The sequence below is a fragment of the Leuciscus leuciscus genome (assembly GCF_965113295.1).
Source record: "Leuciscus leuciscus genome assembly, chromosome: 2".
Classification (NCBI taxonomy): Eukaryota; Metazoa; Chordata; class Actinopteri; order Cypriniformes; family Leuciscidae; genus Leuciscus; species Leuciscus leuciscus.
In genome coordinates this window covers 27,705,865-27,733,057 of record NC_138726.1, presented here as the reverse complement: position 1 = coordinate 27,733,057, position 27,193 = coordinate 27,705,865, and the positions used below count along the sequence as shown (strand labels likewise).

Sequence of the window (27,193 nt, the reverse complement as noted above, 5' to 3'; positions counted from 1 at the left end):
ACGTATAACACTATATAAAAATGACATTTTATATGAAAAAGAGAAATTACTTTGAATAAAAAATTTTTCTTCTACACCACCAGACAAGACTCCAGTTTGTTGTACTTTATTCTCTGGTTTGTTGTGTGACAAAATGTTATCATAGAGAGCACCATCTATCAAATATCTAATATACCTCAATTAAAAAAATTAATTAAGCATCATAGTAACAAAACAGCACATTGGCATAATCATTTTATGATTTAAAGAGAGTTGATTGTTTGGGCTCTGAGAAAATGGGCAGAGTGTGTAAAAATCTTAAATCTGGACCCTGTCCCAGTCTGACAGTGCACCTGCAGCACTCACCTCGGCAGCACTACTGAGACTGTCCTGGTTCTCACTGGCCCTCACCAGCAGCAGGTAGCGGTGCTGGTCGCTCTCATAGTCTATCGTACGGGTCAGACAGATCTCCCCAGTCTCTGGCTGGATGCTGAAAAGACTGCTGGGATTGATGAGCAGGCTGTAAGTTACTGGCTGTTTTTGGAAGGACACTGCTGGAGTGACTAGGAAGCTGGATGAAAAAAGACAAAGAGAGAGAGAGAGACAACCTGATTGACTATAATCCTGATTATGATGTTCTATAAGTGAGCAAACAACTGGAAAAGAAAGAAGAATGGGTTACCAAGGTAAAGTTAGAAGTGCACCAAATACTTTTGAGCTAATTTGGACACCTGTGCAATATAAGTTTCAATCAAACCAACTTCCAAGGTGAACGCAGCATATCTTCAACAATATTTAGCTATAATCACAGAGAAAATGACTGCGGGTGTGGAGGATTGTTTGTTGAGGGAATAATGTAAAGGTAAATGGTACAGAAGGGAAAAGGTTCATCTCGGGCTCACTGATCGAGTGTAAAGGCAGAAAAAACAATTCAGAGTTTTGTCAATTGTATATCAAAGCATCAAATAACACAGGTTTGTGCTGGAAATCAAACACAAAAGGGAGCAAAATAAAATGATACCTGAAGAAAGAAAGTGGAAATTGAAAGGTTTTTCTCCTAATTTCTCTCACTTTCTTCAAAAAAAAATCCTCTGTTTTTATTTCCATCGAAGGTGCATCTGCCTTACTGATCACTGTTATTAATTATCATTTTCTTTCTCGTTGTTTAATCACTGGGTCAAAACAAGACAAATGCTCAGACTTCAGGGGCCATGAAAATAAAACCGAGCAATTAAAGTGTATCAATGCAATTTTATGACATTTTAAGCATTAACAATGAAGGGAAAAACTCATGAATATTTACAAACATAGTTAGCAGTAAGAAATTATAATAGCTGATTGTAACTCTTAATGGTAATGAGAATTAATGAAAAACATTGATTAATCTAGTGGGATAATGTTAATTTCTCCATATATACATTTTAGGGGTGACCCCGAATAGTCGAAGATTCGATGCTTCGATAGGAGGAGCCTGATTCGACTACCAATCTCACGGTCGGATCTTCGCAGAGGTGTTATGAAACGAGGATCATGCCACTTTGGCTATATGAGGGCGCTCAATGTCTGATTTCACATTGAACTAGCTTTTATGTCAATATGTTAATATTCAGCCTATTATGATAATGCTGTAGGCCTATATAAAAATGTAAAAAGAAAGAAGCTTTTAATACATATTTTTTAACGTGCGTGAATAAATCCAAACACCCCGTGACAGATTTAAGTTTCACTTTCAATCCGTGACCGACAGAGGAGCGTCTTCGCGGCAAGGATTTAAATCTTTAGCAATGTCTGGGATAAGAAAATCTAAAGTGTGGATGTACACCATCAGAAAGGATATTCTCCAAGGCTGGATTTAGCATCAGGAAAACCATGATCGCACTTCTGCCGGCCAACGTTAACATGTTTCACGCATAGACTGGGTTTCACGGAATGTATTTTATCCGTGCGCTCCAATTTGAAAAGACTCAAAACTTTTCAGCCGGTTCTAATTTTATTTTTGGATGCTGTGAAAATTTTTAGCTAAAAAGACAGTTTAGCATTTATTGTTATTTCTGCAGTTAAAAAGACAAAGTAGAAAATTCTGGCTACTATCGTTATTTTAATAATTTCTTTATTTTTATTTTATTTATTAATCTGTCAGGGTTATCTAATCTAACTATTTGTGGCTTGTGTTTTGAATATATGTTCCCCTGCACTTTAGGCATTTTGCACACATTTGCTCCTCATCCTGTGACTTGATTCTGATTTATTTCGTTTTGTATTTTTATTTATTAGAAAGGTATATTCTGTTCTAATTTAATTTAGTAAATTAATTGTTTATTTTTCCGGTGCATCGATGTTGTGCTGTAGGCTGGCCTGCTCTAAATTAAATTTAGCCGATTTAATTTGATTTGCATGTGAAATGCAAATCTGCAGTGTGGCCTTTCTGGAGTTATTTATGTTATTTCTTAGTTTTATTGATCAAAAATGTTTTTATACATTTTCTTCTATATCTTTGTGTGATTTTCTGTACATCGCGGCTTTGAAACGTTAAAGCCCCGCCCCCAGCCCCGCCCCCAGCCCCACCCCCATACACATGATTCGACTATTAGTCGACTATAGGCAAGACATGACGATTCTGATTCGACTATGAAAATCCATAGTCGGGGACAGCCCTAATACATTTCATGGGTTTTTATGTGTATTTTACATAAAATGTGGTTCAACCACATGCACTACTTTTGACAATAAAACGTACATAGTTGTAATCGAAATTATTCAACCCTCATTGCAAATCATGTTCATTGGCAAAATTTACAGAATTTTTGTAGTTTGCAATGAACAAATCAAACAAAAGTAATTGAAATAGCTCAACTCAACAAATGGTTCAAGTGGTTTCCCCAAATTCAACTGAAAATGCAACTTTTAATGACTTCCGCAGTCTCAAAATGATTCAACCCCCTGAATAGAATCCCTCACAACAGCACACATCTGCAAAACAGATGTTGTCTCAAGCACACCCGATGCAACTAACCAAGCGCTTCATTAGTTGCACCAGGTGTGCTTGAGCTAGAACAAATGAAACCATGACCATAAATCATACAATATTTAGGAACACAAAATAAGTTATCAATATGCTTATCAAAAAATATTTATAAAATACAACAAAACCACAACAAAAAAAATATCATGAAAGTACTTCTTTTTATTTGTGCGCTGAAATCCAAGTCTTCAGAATCTATACAACTTCTTTTTGTGAGGAACAGACCCAAACTGAAGTTTTTTATTCAATAATCCTCAGTAGTAAGCATAGTCCCACACTCTTTACAAATTCAAAATGTGTTGCCTCAAGACATTACAACAAAGGTTTTACATTACTGATATCAAATATCAATTTCCACTCATTGACTCTCACCTGAAACTTCTAGACTTGCAAACGTCCTGTAGGGACCCACTCGTTATACATAAATCACTTAACAGTTCATGTTTGCTAACAATTTTGATTTAGTTTTAATCCAAATAATGCATTTGTACTTAGTGACCCCACCCCTTCTCTCTCTCTCTCTCTCTCTCTCTCTCTCTCTCTCTCTCTCTCTCTCTCTCTCTCTCTCCCTCTTGCTCTCTCTCGTTAGTTAACATTAGTAATGCATACCTCTTTACTTTCTTTGCCATTTACATATTCAAACGACCTACAAGCTTTCCACTGATGTCTGTGAAAAAGGGATTGACCTCGACAAGCTTTTGTGCCGCTGCGCGCTCGATCCACTGTGCGTTTTTCGCTTATCAGCTTGCGCACCACAGCTATATAGGCATTACTATATTCTGTTTAATATTTCACTAATTAGACACATTTACTTCATAGAGAGCCTTTTCTTTTATCCCAATTATACTTTCTGTTGTCAGTGATTCTTTGTCTGGAAACAAACACTGTACACACGGTGCGTGGTATCGGTATTGGTATCGGTGCATCCCTAAAAATATCTAATAGCCTATATAATATGGCATATTTTATATTAAAGATTAAAGTTTTAAATGTTGTTTATATGTCTAGGTGGTGTTTTTAATATGTTTTAAGACAAATCATGTGCAAAGTCATAAGTCAACACCATTGCTGAGTATGTTCTCCTTAAAACTGCAGTGAAAAAAGACAGTCTCGAAAACATGGTGTGAAATCGCTGGTGTTTCTTACGTCACTAACTACCTTGTAACCAATCCCATCAATGTGCCGGCGGGCTTTAGCATATCATTAACTATGACCGCTCTGAAGCAGGGGAGTCTCAAGACAAGCCAAGTTATCCCTGTATATTTTTCTGTTGATATGAAAAATCGGGTACATTTAGCAATATAGCCGGTGAATTAGGCATATGATGTATATTACAATGTTATGATGAACTATATGCCTTTCTCCACTGACATTCTGAGTTGTTCAAAGTGTTTCTAAGGAAGATTTTTAGAAGGCAGCGGTCAGAGTCTGCGATGGCGAACGGGAACATGGTTTGTGTAACATTACCAACACATTATTAGCTGTTTGATAATAGTCAAGCAAAAGGCTAATCATATTATTTACCGTTATGCGTCTGACGTTGTAGAGAGCGATACATAAAACGCATTACCATTCTGATACATCAATTTGTAGACAACCATGTATGACTGAGTGGAGGCGGAGCTCATTCGCATACTAATGGTTTCTAAACTTATTCTAAATGGAGCAAGGGTGTTAGAGTTCAAGCTATTTTTTATAAAAAAAAAATCCACTGGAATATTTTTTTTGGGTTATTAAAGATGAGTTTTAAGGGATACAATTACAGGGTGACTTTTTACATGTAACTCAGACCTTGAAGAAAGAAAGGATTCTCCTCAACATGCATTTCTCAAAAAACTGTCTGTTAAATTATATCATTTATTTACGGGAGCTTTTCATCTTGATACATTCAGACCATAGAAAATAAAGGCACAATTATGATAATCACGTAGTCAAGCAGTCAAGATTGACATAAATGTATTTTTGTAATCCCAAAGAAGCTTAACGGCAGACAGGCAGACGAACAAAGGTAAATGTGAATTCCCTTTCAGGTATTGTGGTTATTACAACTCCATTCCCATTGGCAGAGTTTGTCTGTTGGCTTGGTCTGCCTCCGCTGTCTGGCAGAGATCAGAATGTTTGGCAATAAGATTAACGTCACTCCATTTCTGTGCCATGAGCAATACACTTATCCTAACATTAGTTAGTTAACCATATTTTTTGCATAGCTATGGCTGAAGCCAACTATATTCAGTAAGACTTGGCTCCCATTGCCGAGCCAAGTTTAATGAAAGCAACAATATAGTGGAATCACAGGTGTGAATGAGGAAAATAATATACTGCAGAATGCAATGCATATTTAATGACATGCAGCTGCCATAAATGGATCCGGTAGGCACTTATTCCACATGGATTGGGTTTAGGATAATTTCCTACAAGGCAATGCCTGATTTAATACATCTTTGTAGGGCAGAGCTAATCATGCTTCCCTGTAGCAGCATCAAGTAAGTCATTTCACAGTGACTCATCTAATATCAAAGGGCTACACAATTAACACTGACTGTACAAAGACAAAATAATTAAGGGTCTATTTGTCATCTATACGTGAGAGAAAGTTAATAAACAAATAAAAATAAAAAAACATTAAACATTAATGTTTTTAACATTAAACTTTTATCATATACATTACCTGGTTAACCTTTGGGGGCTGTCTATACGAGCAGAACAAAGTTCTGATGTTCATGCATCTTTAATGCATATCACAGTACGCTGACATAGTCAAAGATCATTAGTTCATGAATTTTGCATAGTGTAGTACACGATGACTCACACAAGCTAAGCTCCAGCGAGAGGCAGAGGGCGCGAGATGGCTGTAAGTGCAGTATGATCCTGTTTCTATTTGTTACCCTGATGGATAAGCAGTGTTCTCACAGCGTGGGAGATGCATTTAGGGCGTGCTAGAATTACACATGGAAATAAGATTTTCTGCATTTACGAGATTGGTTGTGGGTTTGTGTGTGCGTGTTATGGCTTTACTCACGGTTGTCCTTCTGGTGTGTTTTCTGGTAGGGAAATTGTATAAGACACGTTGGTGAACTGAGGAGCTCTTGGACCTGCGATGACAGACACTACGGCGGGAGGACTGCGGCTGCCCTGGCGGTCGGCAGCCACCACTGTCAGGAGGTATTCTCTGTCTCTCTGCAGGGGGAGGCCTGTCGTCCGAACGTGACCGTTCTTCCTGTCCACCTCGAATCTCCCATCACCTCCTGTTGTACAACAGAACTTATTAACCTCACAGACCTGAAAATGAGTTCTTAATGTAAATATGATGAGTACACGCATATTGTTGCTGTCGGGCGGAAACCTTGTATGTCCAAAACCGCAACTTTTCAGGAAATGCATTTATTTATTTATTTTTGTCAAAATTAAACACTGCTGTCAAAGTTCATATTGTGGCTTTATGCATATGCCCTGAAATAATTAACATTTTGAGTTTTTTGACAGGGGAAATTATTTGTCTGTCATTAAAACAGCCGCATCTGAGGCAGTAAATGCATTGCACAATAGAGCCAGGGTGGAGTTAAGAGGTTTGACCGACAGTTTGAGGACACAAGTTACGAGGTTTAGTCACAAGCTCTTTTTAATACCTTTCATTAGGGCTGAACGATTTTGGAAAATAATCTAATTGCGATTTAGTTTTACCAATATTGCGATTTAATATGCAATTATTTTTTAAGCACCTCATGAGCCGATTTTTTTTTTTCTTTAATTGATCTTATTAATAAAACTTAAAATATTTCATTACATAATTATAAGTAGGCCTACTTATAATAATTACACATTAAAAAACTTAATTAATACAATTACATGTTAATAATTTGAACAAATATAGCTTCAAAACAAATAAAAAAGAGGGGAAAAAAATATTACAAGCAATAAACAAAGAGTGCTTTCAGTATTTAAGAGTAGGCTGTCTGAACGTCTTCATCTCTTTTGAAATTATAAGATGTGGTTTGTCTTGTCTGTTTAATAACTTAAGATATAACTGACTGTGCCACATTAATTTCACGTCATAAAAGCATTTTTGAGATGCAAGTAGCCTACATTTAAGATTTAACCACGTAGACGGAGTCGCTCACAGCCGCATGCTCAAGCGCTCTTCGCAAAGCGCGTGAGCATTTGAAATTGAAAGCAGCTTCTGTCGGTGATTTTCATATTTTTTATATATAAGACAACTGCATTCCAAAAGACATATGATGCCTTCGTAGAACATTTGTAAGTAAAATACCGGCGGGCGAGACCACGCACAACAAATAGTAACATCACGCAGACCGCGCACAGGCTACCTCATATCTTGTGCAATGAAGCCCGCGAATGTCCTTGTAATTCGCTTCAACTTTTCCGAACTTTACTAAAGATTATTTCTCGTAAGGTTTGAGTGGTGTCGTGTGTGTGTGTGTGTGTGTGTGTGTGTGTGTGTGTGTGTGTGTGTGTGTGTGACAGAGGCATTAGAAGCAAGCAGAATACGGTTGTTTATAAAGCACACGCGTCATCACGTACACTCACCTAAAGGATTATTAGGAACACCTGTTCAATTTCTCATTAATGCAATTATCTAATCAACCAATCACATGGCAGTTGCTTCAATGCATTTAGGGGTGTGGTCCTGGTCAAGACAATCTCCTGAACTCCAAACTGAATGTCAGAATGGGAAAGAAAGGTGATTTAAGTAATTTTGAGCGTGGCATGGTTGTTGGTGCCAGACGGGCCGGTCTGAGTATTTCACAATCTGCTCAGTTACTGGGATTTTCACGCACAACCATTTCTAGGGTTTACAAAGAATGGTGTGAAAAGGGAAAAACATCCAGTATGCGGCAGTCCTGTGGGTGAAAATGCCTTGTTGATGCTAGAGGTCAGAGGAGAATGGGCTGACTGATTCAAGCTGATAGAAGAGCAACTTTGACTGAAATAACCACTCGTTACAACCGAGGTATCCAGCAAAGCATTTGTGAAGCCACAACATGCACAGCCTTGAGGCGGATGGGCTACAACAGCAGAAGACCCCACCGGGTACCACTCATCTCCACTACAAATAGGAAAAAGAGGCTACAATTTGCACGAGCTCACCAAAATTGGACAGTTGAAGACTGGAAAAATGTTGCCTGGTCTGATGAGACTCGATTTCTGTTGAGACATTCAGATGGTAGAGTCAGAACTTGGCGCAAACAGAATGAGAACATGGATCCATCATGCCTTGTTACCACTGTGCAGGCTGGTGGTGGTGGTGTAATGGTGTGGGGGATGTTTTCTTGGCACACTTTAGGCCCCTTAGTGCCAATTGGGCATCGTTTAAATGCCACGGCCTACCTGAGCATTGTTTCTGACCATGTCCATCCCTTTATGACCACCATGTACCCATCCTCTGATGGCTACTTCCAGCAGGATAATGCACCATGTCACAAAGCTCCAATCATTTCAAATTGGTTTCTTGAACATGACAATGAGTTCATGTGGTAGAACGGGAGCTTCGTGCCCTGGATGTGCATCCCACAAATCTCCATCAACTGCAAGATGCTATCCTATCAATATGGGCCAACATTTCTAAAGAATGCTTTCAGCACCTTGTTGAATCAATGCCACGTAGAATTAAGGCAGTTCTGAAGGCGAAAGGGGGTCAAACACAGTATTAGTATGGTGTTCTTAATAATCCTTTAGGTGAGTGTATCTGTGTTTAAAACTAAGCTCAGACATAAATCTGAAATGATCTTAATCGATACAGAATCGTTGGAGAGAATCTATAAAACAATATCACAAATAAAACATAAACTGTTATTTCCTGTAGCCAGGCCTATATGCGTAGCGTGCCAAGTTGATGCTTCATCTGCAATACAGACTGGTTTACTCTCGCGTGTCACGTGACCAGACTGTAATCGCAGTTTTGCGGTTAAAAAAAATCGCATTTCATCATATCGCGATATTATCGCAAATGCAATTAATCGTTCAGCCCTACCTTTCATTGGTTAAATATTTGCAAAACCTACAGACAGACGTAAAGGGTAACCAACAGTGATGATTTATGAAAAAATAAAAATGATGAAATATGAACATACAAAGTTTCCGCCTGACAGCAACAATATATCATGATGGTAACACTTTGAAATAAGGTTCAAGGTATCATCTAACAATGACAAATATAGAATTTATATCTAGGGCAGGGCTCCAGACTAACTTTTCCACTAGTGCTAAGTTGGTCATTTATAAACTTGATAGTCTTGAAAGATTGTTTTAACATGGGATGTGTACAACATTCGCATGTAAATGGTAAACACCAAACACAACCAAGAAAACAGCTCTGATCATGTTGTTTCAGTCACTTTGACAAGACAACAAACTACGGATAAAAAAACCCCGCAAACTCGGGTTTGATTTGGGTAGTGCTAGAGCCTATATAGGCTACCTGTCTGTGTATTACATGATGAACCAAAAGAAAGTTTATATATCATATTTTCTGGCTAGTTTACTTTAGTTTTTATAATACACAATACTTTCACCCAAACTGAATTATTAAAAACAAGTTCAAATGGGTTAATCTTCTATAAATATTTTTGATTCTTCATTTTCTTTTCTGACATACTCCAGTTCTTGTTAAAACACACTAGACATGCTCATTCTGTGCATTTTGAGCACTTTTTGTGGTAAATCATATTTATTTTGTCCATCAAAAGTGTGCTTTCACTTTAATTGAGCTTGAGCAGCGCAGCAAAAACAGAGCAGCGCAGCAAAAACCCCGCTTCACTGTTGCTCACCTGACGCTCCTGCTTGACGCTCACGTGCTGTTCCTGCACCCGGTGTGAATATACTCATTGGTTAATATGTATGGCGAAAATAAATATGCGCCGCTAATGCTTGGGGTGTGAAACGGCCGTGAAACTGCCGTAATGCAAGTGCAGGTAGGCAGACACCGATTGAGTGTGTGACCATGCACTCGCACAAATGTGACCAGTCACGGAAAGTAGGGACACAAGTCGGTTCTGGGGCATTTTGAGTTATTCACATATTCTGAAAGTGTAGTATTCAAGCTTTCCAACGATGTGTAACACATGTAAATCTGATAATATTTGGAGAAGTTGTGGCCATTTGAAGGTAGGCACTCAAAAAAAACTGAAATGGTAGAAATCTGCTTCTAAAGATTGGCAAGTTCTCGCCCTTCTGGGAATGACAATAGGGCTCATTTACATCTCATTTAGATAAGTCATACCCCCTGTAAAGCTCCCCGTCTCCCCCTCCCCCTGACTGTACCAATTCTACAAATTCTCTAAATAAAACATCTCCAGTTAACTGGCAGAGCATTCATTTCGTTCGTTTTTTAAATAAGATACTAGCGCTAAAATGTGTTTTTTTTTTTATCAAGTGATCAAAGTGCTCGTTGCCGCTGCGATCAGTGGCGCAGATAGGCTACAGTGTTTACTCGTGTGGCTCGCGCACACACTGCATTGTCTTCACTCGACACGCGCTTCAATCCGTTGCGTTGCGGATACTCTCTATTCGTTCTGTTGAAATAACAAAATAATTCAAACGTTTGCGTGTCCCTGCTTGATATACAACCACTGATGAACATAATCGTTTTGATGAGAGAGAAAAAACTATACGAGAAAAAAAAAGGGCGGATTCGAACTCTCAACCTCTGACACGGCTGGCGAAAGCTCTACCACTGTACCATTCATAAACACGTCAATTATACAGGCAGATCTATGTATTGGCACTGACAACATGTATTAGGCTACATCTCATTAAACGACAAATTAAACCCCATGTAACCTACTATTTAAATCAATTGCTGGACATCGTAATGTTATTGGCGTCCATGTTCATTGAATTTTGAAATCAGATAGAGCCGGCCAGAGCGCTGCATAATAAGTAGCCACGCTGGCTTATTCAGTATGGAAATACACACCAACAATGACACGCCCCTACTGCGTGCTAGAATCTCCGAAAAACAAGCCGAATTCAACATCAAAATGTACGCTTTTAAATATACCAATACTGCTATCTCAAACATGGAGAGGGTTCTTCGTGATCTCAACTTACAGATTCTGCAAAAAAAACGCTTCTTTCACATTTTGCTCGAAAGTTGTGCTCACGACTTGTGTCCCTGGTTTCCGTGACGGGTCACAAATGCGACTCTCAAAAAGTGATCGCATTGTGGTCTCAGTCTGGAGCCCTGATCTAGGGTAATGTTTATTTCTACATATACTACTATATTTTCAGCATATCAACTTAATTAATTTTTATGTATTATTAGCAAATATGAATGAATAATAGTATATTTATAAATTAACAAACCTTGACTAATACATGCAATAAAATAATGAATGTTGTTCATTGTTACTTGATGCATTATATAATGTTAATAAATTGAACCTTACAGTATAATGTAATTTATTTTATTATGGAAACATCTATTATGAAACAAAGAAACATTTACTATGAAAATGGTTGTACATTTTTGTGGAAAACATGATACTTTTTTCAGGATTCTGTGATGAACAAAGTATAAAACATCAGCATTTATTTGAAATAGAAACAAGGATTGTAACATTACAAATGTCTTTACTGTTACTTGATCAATTCTATATGCATCCTTGCTGAATAAAAGGTAGTTAATAAAAGTTAATTATACGCATGAATTTATTAAGGAGGCAGAAAGGAAAATCTGCTTACCATCAGACAGGAAATATTCCACCTCTCCATTGACGCCCTCATCACCATCTCTGGCTTGAAGCTTGTAGACTAGTGAGTTTGGTGGGGCACTAGCAGAGACCACACTCAGGTAGGGGAAAGGGACCATTGTCCATTCTGGGGCATTGTCATTGACATCCATCACCGTCAAATCCACTCTCACTGTATACCAGTCTGAACCTGTAAATCAGATATTAAATTAGCAACTGTTTTGAGAAATGTCTGTAATCATAAATGTAATTTAAAAAAAAGAAAAAAACATGGCAAAGGACAAATAAACAAGCTATTTTGAAATAGCTGGAGAGGTTCATTTTAATTGGGTGTTTTGTTTGGTATTTTCAGTTTGTGACACAGGACAAAATAGCCCATTGGCCCTGCACGACTGTGTCATGATATGGGTTTCTTCACAGCACGTCCTCAGAGCAGTTTCATAAACTTAGGATCAAGTTTCGATGTTTATTTTCCACAAAAAATAGTGAGCTGAAAATGCAGAGAAACATTTACATGCAAGTTGGAGAGAATGGCAGATACTAATGAGTGGAGTGTTTTCCTCATGGCGGCGCTTGCTACGTTTAGCTGCTGCGTCGCCTCATTAAACATTCCCTTCCTTATCACAATCATCGCCTTGCAAAGCGACAGAACTGAAAACAGTTTCAGCACACATTTATGGACGACGCGGTATCATCATGGAAATGCATGAACGAAAATGCTAAAGGACAAAAAGAAAGAAAAACGTGTCAGCCATAAAGCAGAAACAACCCGCCGGTGTCTTCTCTCCTTTGTGTTACTTTTCAGACTTGTTAAATCGCCCCTTCAAACGCATCTCCCCATTTCCATTTATTGTGTGTTTTTTTTCCTCTTTCTCAAAAAATTCCTCTCTTGCTCTCACTTTTTTTCCCTGGGAGAGGTATAAATAGAGGGCTGTCTGTTAGAAGATGTGGAGTGACAGAGTCACGGGCTCTTTGATTCCCCAGGTGATTGGCCCTTTCATTGCCTGTGACAGCACACCTGCTGCCTTACACTTTGCTGGGTAGATAGAGAAGAGCAACAGCAAGAGAAAGAAAGGCCGAGTGACAGAAGTGGGAGTTAGTAGGGGAGGCTTAGAAAAAGATTAACTTAAGCTCCAGGTTTGGATCAATATAAAATGATAATTAATAATAGATTAATAGATAGAGGAGGTGGGCAAGTGAGAGCCATATTAAGATCGATATATATATGAAAAGAGAGAGAGAGAGTGTAAGTGAGTGAGTGAGTATGTGTGAGTATGTGTGTGTGTGTGTGTGTGTGTGTGTGTGTGTGTGTGTGTGTGTGTGTGTGCGTGTGCGTGTGCGTGTGCGTGTGTGTGTGTGTGTGTGTGTGTGTGTGTGTGTGTGTGTGTGTGTGTGTGTGTGTGCGTGTGTGTGTGTGCGCGTGTGTGAGAGAGTGCAGAAAGAGAAAGTAAATCCCTCTCAGGTGTATCAGGAGTTTCTCTCAGCTAATCCGATCTCACAACAGACTATAAAGTCACTATTTTGTGTATACAGAGCACGTTGCAAATAACAAAACATGTTGTTGACTCAACCACATCCAGAGCATGCATTTAAACTTATGCACAGGGCATTACCTACAAGGACACAATAGCCATTAGATGATTCTTGCCCTGAAATGGCAAAAAGAGACAATCATCTGACACTTTTGATTGTCAATGGAACTATGGCCGCAATCTCAAAGTGTATCACACTAACAGCAAGTTAGTTATCAAGATATAGTTATTTTTGTTATAAATTCAAACTCAAAATATTTGATATTACATAATCCACAACTACAAAAAAAGACTTCCAACAGTGTAACATATAATTATTACATTAAGGGGCCTTTTATACCTTAAATTACCCTTACATTTAGTTTAAATGTTGGTCTAACTCAATGTCTTAAGGTTGATTCAGAGATGGCAAATAATTTTTACTTGAAATAAAACTTAATTACAATATTACTGAATGAGGCATTGTTTAAAAAAATTTAATGAAAATATCCACACAAAACAGCTGCCACGGTCACATTCAGGACACATCCACACGAAGCCAGAGCTTTCCCTATCCGATATTTTTTTTCCCCGTTCAAAAAAAAAATTCCGTAAACACGGCGTCGTCTCAAGAAATATCTGCGTACACACGAAACCACTGAAACCGACTCAAAACGATGTAGTATACATGCCAGACCAGTATGTGGCGCTGTAATTCTGCCACAGACATACACTAAAAACGGGGAAGAAGACTTAAAGCATGCGCATAAACCTTGCGCGCTGTATACAACAATAATATTAGGCAAAGTAGCTTATTTTTTTCTTTTCTTTTTTCTTTTTTAATCAAGAACTTTGTTGAACAATATGAAAAACCATAAATGTAGTTGCTGTGACTTAACGGTGTCTGACTAGTTGACACTTGGTGTGAAGCAAAATGAGAAAAATTTCGGATTGGCCGTACACACGAAAGCGCAAGGGCGGCGTTTTCAGATTTATCCACATTGGGACCCGGTTTAAAAAAATAGCGGTTTCAGTCTCCGAAAACGCCGGATCCGTGTGGACGAAACGCCAATACGATAAAAAATGTATACGTATACAGCGAAACGCGTCTCCGTGTGGACGGGCCCTCAGTTTGTTTTAGGTTCTTGGACTTTGTTTTGTTTACATTCATGTGTTTCTTTTTCTAGTTTCCCACCACTCATCAGTCACCATGGACACTAACACCAATCATCACAGCTGTTTGTAATTGTATCATCATCACTATGTATTTAAGTTCATCTTTGTGGTCACTTCAGTGTCCAGTGTTGTTCGTGTTACATGTTTACACGCTGTCTCGCATGCTGGCTGTATGTTATATAAACCCTGTGTTATACACTTATCATATTTGTCTTGCGTGGATTTAAGCATAACAACAGCATTACATAATAAATATGAATGAATGAGCCACATTTGAAGCCCCTATAAACCAGCCAATATATATTATTCACAATTCCACACCTATGGCACATTTTCTCTTTAATTCTATATCTGTCACAGAACGCTCACTTACGCCACCCTCTGGTTTCATTCGCTCTCTCTCCCCTGAATATTAGTATTACATCTCCCAGCACTCCCTCCGTCATTATCACCTTCCATCCCTGCCTAGTTTCTCTGATCACCATTATCACTGTCACCTGATCATCATCATCTTCCCCTTTATCTGGACTGTGTCTTCCGCTGTTCTGTGCGAAGTCTTGTTTTGCTCTGCGGACATTTCCAAACATACTCTCCCACTGCCGTGTATTCCTGAACCTTGGTCTTTGCCTGTACTCTGGACTCTGTGATACTTTGCTGCCTGCCCCGACCTCTGCCTGTGTCTGACCTTGAGTATTGGATTGTCCCTTTGATTACTGCTGTTCTCAGTGTATGTCTGCCTACCTGTATTTCCTACCCGTGTTAATAAAGTCTTGCAAATGGATCCCTCTGCCTCAGCCTCAGCATTACAGAAGACTTCGCCCTCCCAAGATCCAGCAGACTTTCATCACTTGGCCAACGAAGTCTCAGCGCAAGCTTCTGAGCTGGTCTCTCATCGTCAACAGCTGGTTAAATTGACCTCACTCACTGAAGAACTCGTGAGGTCTGTGCAGACATTAACCCCGCAGGTTGCAGCCGCGAATCAGGCGCAGACAGCCGCTGCATCTGATCCTTCTCCGCCAGCTGTGAGTTCCTCTCCTAGTAATCCCAGAATGTCACTGCCTGAGAAGTTTGACGGATCACCAGCCACCTGTAAAGGATTTTTATTGCAATGTGAGATCTATTTCAGTCAGTCTCGAGAGCATCATACCGACCAGAGCCGGATCTTTTTCGTATGCTCGCTTCTGACTGGAAGGGCGCTAGAATGGGCAAGGGCGATGTGGACTGGAGGTCAGCTTTCCTCTCTAACCTATGATGTATTTAAGACTCGTTTCAGAGAGGTGTTTGAACATCCCGCGGGAGGAAAGGACCCGGGGGAACTGCTTCTGTCCTTACGCCAGGCTAACTCGTCGGCGGCGGATTACACGCTCACCTTCAGAACGCTCGCTGCACAAACGGGTTGGGGTGACGGACCGCTTAAACTCTTATACCGAAAAGGACTTAATGCGGATCTCCAGGGAGAGCTGGCTTGCCGTGATGATGGAAAAAGTCTCAATCAGATCATGGAGCTCGCCATTCGATTGGACCAGCTCATCCGGGCTCGTCGTTCATCTCACAGAACTAATCAATTCATGTTTCCCTCCGCCAGCACAGAACCTGAACCTATGCAGATCGGTGTCACGCATATCTCCATGGCCGAACGTGATAGGAGGAGACGACTTAATTTATGCATGTATTGTGCTCAACCAGGTCATCTGAGAGCCGCTTGTCCTGTGAGACCCCCCATGAGATCACCCCCGACGTCTACATCTTCTGAATCCACTACGGTGAGTCCCAAAATTCCTTCCTTTAATTCTCTCATCTTGAGGATTTCATTAATTTTGAATGGAGAGACTGTTGAGACGAGGGCTTTAATTGACTCTGGTGCTGCGGGGAATTTAATGGATCTTACGTTTGCACAAACTCATTTTTTGTCTCTTATTCCTTGTGAGTCTCGAGTGGCCATGACTGCGCTGGACGGGCGCCCCCTGGGGACAGGAGAAGCACAGTACATTACACAACCCCTCACTCTCAATGTCGGATCACGGCACACGGAAAAAATTCAACTATACACGATCAACTCGCCTCATTACCAGGTGATTTTGGGATTTCCATGGCTAGAACGTCACAATCCACTCATTTCCTGGTCTGAGAGGAGGATTTCTCAATGGTCTCATTTCTGTCGGGAGAACTGCTTGCCTGCTGTCCAGAGTCCTGAAACGAGTCACGAATCTGTGAAAGAATCGGATCTTCAAGGATTACCAGTGATATACCATGATTTAGCCCTGGCTTTCAGCGAAAGTGAAGCTTCTCACTTACCTCCACATCGAGCAAGAGACTGTGCCATCGAACTCTTACCTGGGGCAGTTCCACCACGCGGGAGAGTGTATCCTTTATCTCAGCCGGAGACTGAAGCAATGAAGACTTACATCGAGGAACAGCTCGCTAAGGGTTCATCACTCCTTCCACCTCACCCGCTTCAGCGGGATTCTTTTTTGTTAAGAAGAAGGACGGGGGGCTTCGGCCGTGCATTGATTTCCGAGGTCTTAATGAGGTGACTGTCAAGTATCGATATCCTCTGCCGTTAGTCCCCGCTGCCTTGGAGATGCTTCGCACAGCCCGGTACTTTACGAAGCTGGATTTACGGAATGCATACAACCTCGTCCGTATTCGTGAGGGTGACGAGTGGAAGACGGCTTTCTCCACAACTTCCGGTCACTATGAGTACCGGGTTATGCCGTTCGGACTTTCCAATAGTCCTTCCGTATTCCAGGCATTCGTCAATGAGATCTTCCGAGACATGCTTAACCATACAGTTATTGTCTACATTGATGATATCCTGATTTATCAAGACAATTCCGGTGGTCTCCTGAGTGCACTACGGCCTTTGAGCGGCTTAAGGCGAGTTTCACCACAGCGCCCATTCTGCATCACCCTGATCCGGAAAGGGAGTTTATCGTTGAAGTAGATGCTTCAAACACAGGAGTGGGTGCCATTCTCTCTCAACGTCACGGAAGTCCGGCCAAGATGTTTCCTTGCGCGTTCTTTTCCCGCAAACTCAATTCGGCTGAGCGAAATTATGATGTGGGTGACCGTGAGCTTCTGGCTATGAAGGCAGCTTTTGAGGAGTGGAGGCACTGGCTGGAGGGCGCGCGCCAACCTTTCATTGTACTCACTGACCACAAAAATCTGGAGTACATCCGTTCTGCTAAGCGTCTGAATGCCCGTCAGGCGCGTTGGTCTCTGTTCTTCTCCAGATTTAACTTCAAGATCACTTACAGACCGGGATCCAAGAACGGGAAGGCAGATGCTTTGTCTCGTCAGCACGACAGTCCTAACGAACTCTCCAGACCAGAATCTATTTTACCATCCTCGCTCATTGTTGCACCCGTACAGTGGGATATAATCACCGAAATCACTGCTTCACAACAGGAACATCCTGCTCCGCCTGAATGCCCCGCGGACCGCCTCTTTGTTCCTCCCAATCTCCGTCACCGTGTCCTACAATGGGTTCACTGCACCCCCAGCGCAGGACATCCGGGAATTACTGCAACTCATCAGCTAGTTTCCAACAGATTCTGGTGGCCGTCTCTACAATCTGACATCGTAACTTTCATCCACCAATGTATCACATGCAACACTATTAAGTCCTCTCATCAAAAACCAGCCGGTCTTCCACAACCTTTACCAGTTCCTCAACGTCCATGGTCACATGTTGCAGTGGATTTTGTTACTGATTTACCACCCTCTCAGGGTTTCACCACCATACTCTCTGTAGTAGACCGGTTTTCTAAATCCTGCCGTTTCATTCCTCTGGCTGGGCTGCCCACTGCTCTACAAACTGCTGAAGCTCTCCTGAATCATGTGTTCCGCCTCTTTGGGCTCCCTGAGGATATTGTCTCTGACCGCGGACCTCAGTTTACATCTCGAGTCTGGAGGGAACTTTGCTCTAAGTTGCACATTAATGTGAGCCTCACCTCTGGCTATCATCCCCAGTCCAATGGGCAGGTAGAGAGACTCAATCAGGATCTCCTTCGTTTTCTTCGTGCCTATTGTCACCAGAATCAGCATGACTGGAGTCGCTTCTTGGTCTGGGCGGAATATGCGCAGAATTCTTTGGTAAAACCTGCCACTGGTCTAACCCCGCTCCAATGTGTTTTAGGATTTCAACCTCCTCTATTCCCATGGGCAGGAGAGCCTTCCAATCTCCCCACGGTGGATTCTTGGTTACAGCGAAGTGAGGCTACCTGGGACTCAGCTCACGTTCACTTACAACGGGCCATTCGTCACTACCAGCAGCACGCAGATCAAAGGAGGCGTGCCGGGCCCCAATACAGACCTGGCCAATGGGTGTGGTTGTCCACTCGAGACCTCCACCTAAAGCTCCCCAGCAAGAAACTTTCCCCCCGATTCGTTGGTCCCTTCAAGATACTCCGTCAGATCACTCCTGTCTCGTTCCGTTTGGATCTTCCTGTTCATTACCGCATCTCACCCACTTTTCATGTCTCTCTTTTCAGACCCGCTACGGCTCCCAGGAGAGAGGTGGTCCAGGAGGAGATCGCTCCCGTACAGGCTCCCCCTATTGAGGTCGGCGGTGCAGAGGCTTACCGGGTGCGAGAGGTGCTGGACTCCAGACGCCGCGGCGGGTTATTACAATACCTCATTGACTGGGAGGGATACGGTCCAGAGGAACGCTCTTGGGTCAGAACGCAAGATATTCTAGATCCCACGTTACTCACAACTTTCCATCGTGACCATCCTGACAGGCCTGCACCAAGACCCCGTGGTGGGTCAGACCCTCGCTTCCGGAGCCGCTCGCAGGGGGGGGGGGGGCTCTGTCACAGAACGCTCACTTACGCCACCCTCTGGTTTCATTCACTCTCTCTCCCCTGAATATTAGTACTACATCTCCCAGCACTCCCTCCGTCATTATCACCTTCCATCCCTGCCTAGTTTCTCTGATCACCATTATCACTGTCACCTGCTCTCTGCCCCGACCTCAGTGTATGTCTGCCTACCTGTATTTCCTACCCGTGTTAATAAAGTCTTGCAAATGGATCCCTGTGCCTCAGCCTCAGCATTACAATATCAATGCAGCAGTGAACAATAGAATGATCAAAACAAAATCACTTCCATTATAACCATCAAACTTTACAATGCTGGAAGGGTCTACAACACAGCATGGTTTTTATGGTCATGTATATTACTGCACCTCTGGATGAACATGTTTTCAACTTTCTGAATTTAAGTTAATTTTGATATTTTACAGTATAAAATGTTGGTGGTACAAAACAGAAAATAAAAAAGCTGATTAAAGGCTGAAAATCTTATTCTTATATTAATATTTTAAAATATACTTTAGTCAAACAGGAAGCAATTTTGCTTCCAACCAGAGCTTTTTTTCTCCCTTTTTTTTTTCTCCTTTGAATATCATGTGTATTCATCCATTTCAAGCAAAGTAGTTTGCATTGTTTACTCAATGGTTACACCACATTAAAGTTTTTGTATGTCATTTTTAAAAGTACTAACTAATACAAATACAATTATAGGTTTGAAGATATTTAGAAAACATAGAAACAAGTTGAAAGTTCATATCCTTTTTTCTCTCAAAAAAATAAATAAATGCTACCCTACTTTGAAATGTGCATTCTGTGTTGGAATGTCTGTTTTTGTTTTGGTCTGTGTGATCCCGCTGACTTCCAATTTACCCAATAGTATTTCGACACCCTGGGTTACCAATTGGTGGAAAACAGCATATTGCAGCCATGGAAGCCAGTAAACAAACTGGGTCAGTGATCGCAGATCCTAACTGACCTGAAAAGCCTTGGCATCCATCTAAAAAGCTCTATGACCAGAGGCATCCTTTCCTTGAACTTTTGACATATAAGAGGTCATCATACAATAAGAATATCCTGTATGTTTCAGAACTGAAAACTTCCTTGTTAGTCCAATAAAAGCTTTTATTGACACCAGGCACAGCGAACGACAGGTTTTTCAAAGTGGGGATCTATGACGTCAAAAGGTATCAAACACCACCTCCGCAGAAGATGATCAACGCCTACTTCAACACTGCCTGTTTAGCCCCGCCCACTGATTCACGCATTACATGAAACTCATTATAATATGCAAAACTGTTATCCAATCATAGCAATCATTTACTTCCAAGTCTTCAAGGCGGCACGCCCATAAAAACCGAGCGTTTCAGGAGCTAGGCTCAAAACCAGGGTAGAAAATAGCCTATTACTTATTCATTTTGATGTTTTTGTCAAAATGCGCAATTCTTCTGACAGGATCATTTTATTTTGTAAAATATCTCACCATTCACTGATGCGTCCAGGTCGCACGCAGTCACCATATGTTTGGTCTAAAACGCAACTGCTCTCTCATGTATTGCCGCAGGACAGCAAATGTGAGTAAATTCTGTCATGCAGGACTGTGATATGAAGAGTGTGCAATGTAGAATATTTTTAGCAACAGTGTGAAAGTGAATAGCACATAACAGGCACAATACTGGTATGAACATGAATATCTATTGGTACAATATGCATCACATGACAATTTACGTAATAGTTTTTAAATACCACCCGTTTCACAGTCCACACTACAACGTGAAAACGGCGTTTTCAAATGTATCCACTTTAGAGTGTGTTTTCAAAAAAGCTTAGTTTTCATTAATAAAAACGCCGTCCCAGTGTGGACGGAAGACCAAACCGTAGAGAAGAATATACGTTTTCAAACGAAAACATATTAGTGTGGACATGGCCTAAGGCTAGCCAACTTCCATTGTCAATTGCGCTCGTTCCTGTTGCGTGTCCTCAATCTGGCAACCCACATGAGTGTCAGAGGAGTCAGAGGAGGACGAGGGAGGGAAAACAACTCTCTTCAATATTTTGAATTTGGACTGCAGTACCCATTTCAACACTAGCTGTCAATATTAACTTTTAGACCTTCTGCCTCAACATTTCTGGTGAAATAGGCATACACATTAGTTGTTCCCCAAACTGTATTAAACCAACTTGGAAAATACATTTCAAGACCGTGGCATTTGTGTTTTGAACTAGATTTCTTAAGTTTCTCCTTTTCCAGTATTTCCAGTACAGACAGCTATGAAACTTATAGTTTTCTGCTTCTGGTCAGATTTGTTTATTAAACTGCACTCAGATCTCATTTACAGGTTAACATATTTCAAACATTACATGGTATAACTTATACTGTCCGGAACAAGTGGAAACGTGTTCACATTCTGCACTGAACTTATAGCAACTTGTTTTGTAAAGCATATACTCTGATTTTGACATGACGCATATGAACCCTCAACCCATCAGAGATGGAGTACACTCTCTTTAGTAAAAAGCAGAACTGTTTTGCTCAACCTAAATGCTCCCATACTCACAGTGGGAGCATCAGGGTACCTGTATGAGGAGGTGCCCAGCATGACCTCCCAGTCAGAAGCAATCCCAGTGTGAGAGATGGATAGACATACTGAGAGCCCTAGAGGGAGAAAGAGGGGGCTGGTGAAGGCCTCTCTGGAGCACTGATAGATGGATGAAGGAATGCCCTCCCAGAGCCAAAGGGTCATCAGCGATATGCAAAAAATATAAACATCACAGCCTCCTCCTGATTAAAGTTCCTAAACTTTCTTCTTGCTCACTCAGGGTCTGAATTTCATTTCCAGCTAAAAGCAGTAGCACAACTAAATACAATAGAATAAAGATACAAATGAAATAAACAGCACAATAAATTTTTCAGTTAGGTTTAACAGCAGTATTCAGGTAAGACATAGCCTACCACAAAAATTGAATAATAGCCTAAAATATAAAATAACTCTGCATAGTCTTAACTGTATAAACTAAATAGATTGTTCCTTATTAAAGCTACAAAAATGATTTATTCAAGAGCAGTGAGTGAATTTTCTCTTTGTCTTCTGCTCTTTGATTGACAGTAATGACACAGACAGCATCAGGTTTATTAGGCTGCTGTCACTTTAAGAGCTGCACAGATCCATACTGTTACACATGTATTTATTTTCTCAACTGTTTACATTCACTTAAGACATAACCGGTTGTGTTTACGAGAAAATTCACCAAGACTAGCGCAATAAGCCAGAAAAAAGAGAGCTCAATTTGACCTTCGCGAGCTGTTTGAGAGGTGGCTTTATGTGTGCGCACTTTGGCTGAGAGGGCACAGAACACAGTCTCTTAGAGAGAGCATGAGTAGGGTACAACAAGGTTTAAAGGTGCACCTTCAAACCACCAGGTCTGGCACAAAGGTTAAAATCAGCACTTTTCTCAACAACCCCTTTTGATGATGCACATGGAAATCTGGCTGATCCTTGACGTGATCGCCGACAGCAACGCAAAGTTGATTCTGCATTAATTTGATATTTTAAAAATGTTGTAGATTTATGTAGCAAATGAGAATCGATACAATTGTTGACTATATTTTGAGACAACAGTCTTGTTAATGTTTTTCAGTTTTGTTCAAGGTAATTGAAGCAACAGTTTTTCAATAATGGAAGAATATGTAAAAGTATGGTATTAGGGGTAAAAGGCGCCCCTGCTGGCACAATAATCAACATGATAAGAAATAGCTGGCTGACTTCAATTTATATAATCAAATATTAAGTTGAGTGTCCATCTTAGAGATAATCACCATATTTATAATGAAACCATCATATTTAAAAATAGGATATTAACCATATAATATAATAAAAAAAAATGTATCATTACTTCACTATATTAATTATTATAGTATCTCATTCAATGCTTTCAGAATCTTTACTTTTTAAAATATTTTTAAAATAAACATTTAATGACAGCATTATTATTGAACAAATTTAAATTATTTGATAAAAATAAACATAAAAATAAACTTTGTGCCGTGTGTGAGATAAAAGGCCCACATTGCCACCTTATGCATTTGTAAGATTTTTAAACAAAACAAACCATTTTTATGATTTATTTTCAATAAAAACATGTATTTTTTTCTGCAAACATACACTATGAGAGAAGTGAAAAGCAATTTTTTTTTTTAAGGTGTGCCTTAAGTCCCATTCTACCCTATTGTTTAAAATTGCTTCAATGTTTAAATTGACAAGACGTGACACAATGAGCAAATGATAAACTTATTGATGATGCAAGACTGGTCCAAATGGCCAAGTGACACTTCAGTCAACCGTCCAGGGGTGCGTTTCCCGAAAGCATCGTTAGCCAACTATGGTCGCAAGTTCCGTCGTTATAAGCATAGTTCAACGATTTGGTGTTCCCCGAAACCATCGTTCCAACGAACGTTCGCAAACAGCATCGCAAACTTGTGTGGTTGGAACGACAGCTCTCGAGCTGTCATTAGAAGCATAGTTTCTAGTTTACATGAGATGTAGACTGAATAAATCCTTATCTTTAGCTAAATAAGCACAACCAGTGTTATTTATTTAGAATACATACAAATGTAATTTACGTCTTTTAGTTTGTCAAGAGATTTAAAGCACCATTTTTGAAGACTGCACATGTGCGAACGTGCTCTACTATGTAAGAACGAGCCAAATATTGAGTCTGGTAATAAAGCAAAATAACTGAGAAAAATTAGAAATGGTCTTCAGATGCCATGTCTGTAACTTATATGACAAAATCTAGCGTTAATTCGATCTCAAACAGATTAATTAAAATAAGTTATTAGTCCACCACGTGCGAGACGTCATAAACCAACGTGGTTGAACGATACTTTGCGACATACGGTTTCGGGAAACAGTCGTGACTAGCTAGTTGATTTCTCCAACGATGCTTCGTTCTATGGTAGTTAAGCAGCGAGCTATATAGTTGTACGGGAAACGCACCCCTGGATCGCGAGCTGAAGTCTCATATCGCAGTGTGCAGCTCCCTTGTAATGCAAACCCGATGTGCTGATGTGAAGCCATTTGAGAAGACGCGGTACCGCTGAATCACTCACACTGTTTGTGAAATTAAATCTTACAAATCCTTTTCAAATTACTAATTTGCTTTGAGAATCTGTTCAGATTAATTTACCATCTAACCTACATGTTATAGTGCATAAATGTTTGCGGAAACATCCCACTTTATGGTCGAGATACCTGAGGGAATGTTGAAATTATGCGCAACACCCGCAATCCCGCACCGAAATTCAGGCCCTGTAACTATACCGCCACTGCAGCTGGTGCTTACAGATATGCAGACAGTGAAAGACATGCATTAGAGATTAAAAATAAATATTTCACCTGGTTGATGGGTAACAGATGGGAATGATGGAGGTTTTAAAAAAAAACACACCATTTGTGGGTTTGTATGAGAGAAAGAGAGAGAGGGAAAAATAAATTAACCAACAAGACTAAAAACAGAAGCAAGTAGGCTAATAAGTGGAAAAGCCGAAGAGCAACAATGTGGGATTAATACAATATAAAGCACCATTGGAACGGCCCTGAGGTTGTTATGGAAACAGAATTAAAACCACACTCGGACAACAGGAAAGAGAAAACGCAAGCTGCCAAATGACTGCATAAATCAATGTCATTAAAAGACATGAATAGTGGTAAAAAATAGCTGTGGATCAAAGCCGCAGCAGAAGAAAATTAATCAGCATTTAGAGACGGGAAAAAAACGGCAGCAAAAGCATTTAGCTGCAATGTTTTCCCACCTGCTTTATGTTACTGAAACACAAGCTCAATAATTTACTGGTTCATACAGTATGATGAACAACATACACACCATAGACTCCAGTTCATACAGTATGAATAACAACATACACACCATAGACTCCCCACAGAGGGGTCTTTTATCACCCTAAATTATCCACCATAACTACTCATTATAACGTAAATTATAATACAGCTACTTACAAAACAAATGGCTCATGTTTTTGTGCCCAGGACTATTGAGTTATACAAAAATACATGAAAAAAATTCAATTTATACAAAAGATGACATGCAATATAAGGTTGCGTTAATTTCTAAACATTCCAACAATACATAATAGGGACTAGAAGTGAAGAAAAAAAGTGGAAATATACCAGAAGCATCCAACAAGCGGAAGCTAAACAGAATTTGTCTTTTAATCAATAACAGAAAATATATGCATGTGTCTTTAGTTTATACATACTAAAAACCTTCATTTTCTAATGTTTGTGCTCATGCATATTCAAGGTTTAAGGAAAGTATTTTGCATGTTTTATTCAATGGTTACACCACTTGAAATTTCAAAATATATCAGACCAACATGAAAACCAAGAACACATTTCAAGACCTTGGCATTTGCATTTTGAACTAGATTCTATCTTATTTTATCCTCATCTCAAATGAGGATGTTCTTATGTGTCAATGGCACATACATGGAAATGTAATATTAATTTAATAAGATGTAATTATGGCATTGTGAGAAAAGACTGCAGAGCGATGCAAGAGACATAAAACCGGCACAATGTGGAAATATGGTTGCCATGTACAATGGTCAATTGTACAGTTTAGCAGTCATTATATAAAAATAAATGCTGAATCTCACCAATTATAATCAAGTATTCCAGAGGGCCGTGTAATAACCAATGCAAAACTGTGGGGTATTTCCCCCCAAGAAACCGGTTACATTTTTTATCTCTGATACAAACTGACAATGAAGACTGTTGATCCCTTTCAACCCAACTAGTTCAAGGCCAATCAGCCCTCATTCTCTGATTCTTTGTCACACTCTCTCATTCCTGATATCTGCTGACAGAGGGAGGGAGAGATGCAATTTGCAGCCGTCTGCATGGAGGTTTTTTCTCAGCACGTAAGCTAACTAACAAGAGTCCTAAGTCTCTAGAGCTGGACAAAAAAAGATGTTTCAAAGCAATAACTCAGAAAACTGGAAGGGGGGAGAGAAATAGGGAGAGACAGGAAGAGAACGAGTTTGTGCAGGAAAGAGAGAGCATACAGAAATAACGAGAGAGAGAGAGAGAGAGAGAGTGCTAATTAAATACTCTCTCAGTGGATTACAAAGGGCCATTTAGATCCCCCTGTGGAATTGTCACTTTCATAATCTTATTATAAAGGGTTAGGTACTCAGATTTTTCTTTTCACATCAAACTTTCAATTAAAGAAAAGACAGAGGAAAAAAATACAAAAAAGGAAAACCTGCTGACACCAAATTGCATATGCAAATTGAAAATGACAAATGCAAAAGCCATAATGTTATGAATAAAAGTGAACCCACACACATTTACAGACACTGATGACAAAATTAAATTTATGTCCCATTAACAGGTTTTTTGAGGAGGCACTATAAAACAGGACTGTTTCAATTAATGCGTATTGTGATGACATGGCACTCCGATAAACACTGAATCTTCACGTCTATAGCATCACAAAGTCACTATAATAATCTCATGCCCCTTGAGTACAAGCTGACAGTATTAATAAATCATTACTAAGGCTGGGCAGGCGATATTGCCAAAAATATCACTTTTTTTCCCCATATCATTCAATATCAATATTTAACGTATGTACACATAAATTGTTTGTTTACAAGTGAACTCCACATAGCTAGCTTTTAATTAGGTGCTCTAGGAAATCCATTTTTCCCCAGTGTAAATTATTTAAATGTATCATCAAAAACAGTGTTTAATTAAATTAATTCATAAAAATGTAAAAAATTTAATAAATCTTTTAAAAGATTGGGGTGGTGGTGGCGCAATGGATAAGACACATGCCTTTGGTGTGAGAGACCCGGGTTCGAATCCACTGTGAGACACCAATGTGTCCCTGAGCAAGACACTTAACCCCTAGTTGCTCCAGAGGCGTGCGACCTCTGACATATATAGCAATTGTAAGTCGCTTTGT

General features: G+C 40.0%; 1 protein-coding gene across 1 annotated transcript in view; it reads right to left on the bottom strand.

The window, feature by feature from the left end:
* LOC309492798 (neural-cadherin) overlaps positions 1-27,193 on the bottom strand; it is a 290,251-nt gene that overhangs the window by 166,855 nt on the left and 96,203 nt on the right. The window contains exons 2-4 of the mRNA XM_082161808.1: positions 11,702-11,899; positions 6,021-6,246; positions 346-550 (exon numbers count right to left, since the gene is read on the bottom strand). Of these exons, the coding sequence (XP_082017934.1) occupies positions 346-550; positions 6,021-6,246; positions 11,702-11,899 (629 nt within the window). The remainder of the gene's footprint in view (positions 1-345; positions 551-6,020; positions 6,247-11,701; positions 11,900-27,193) is intronic.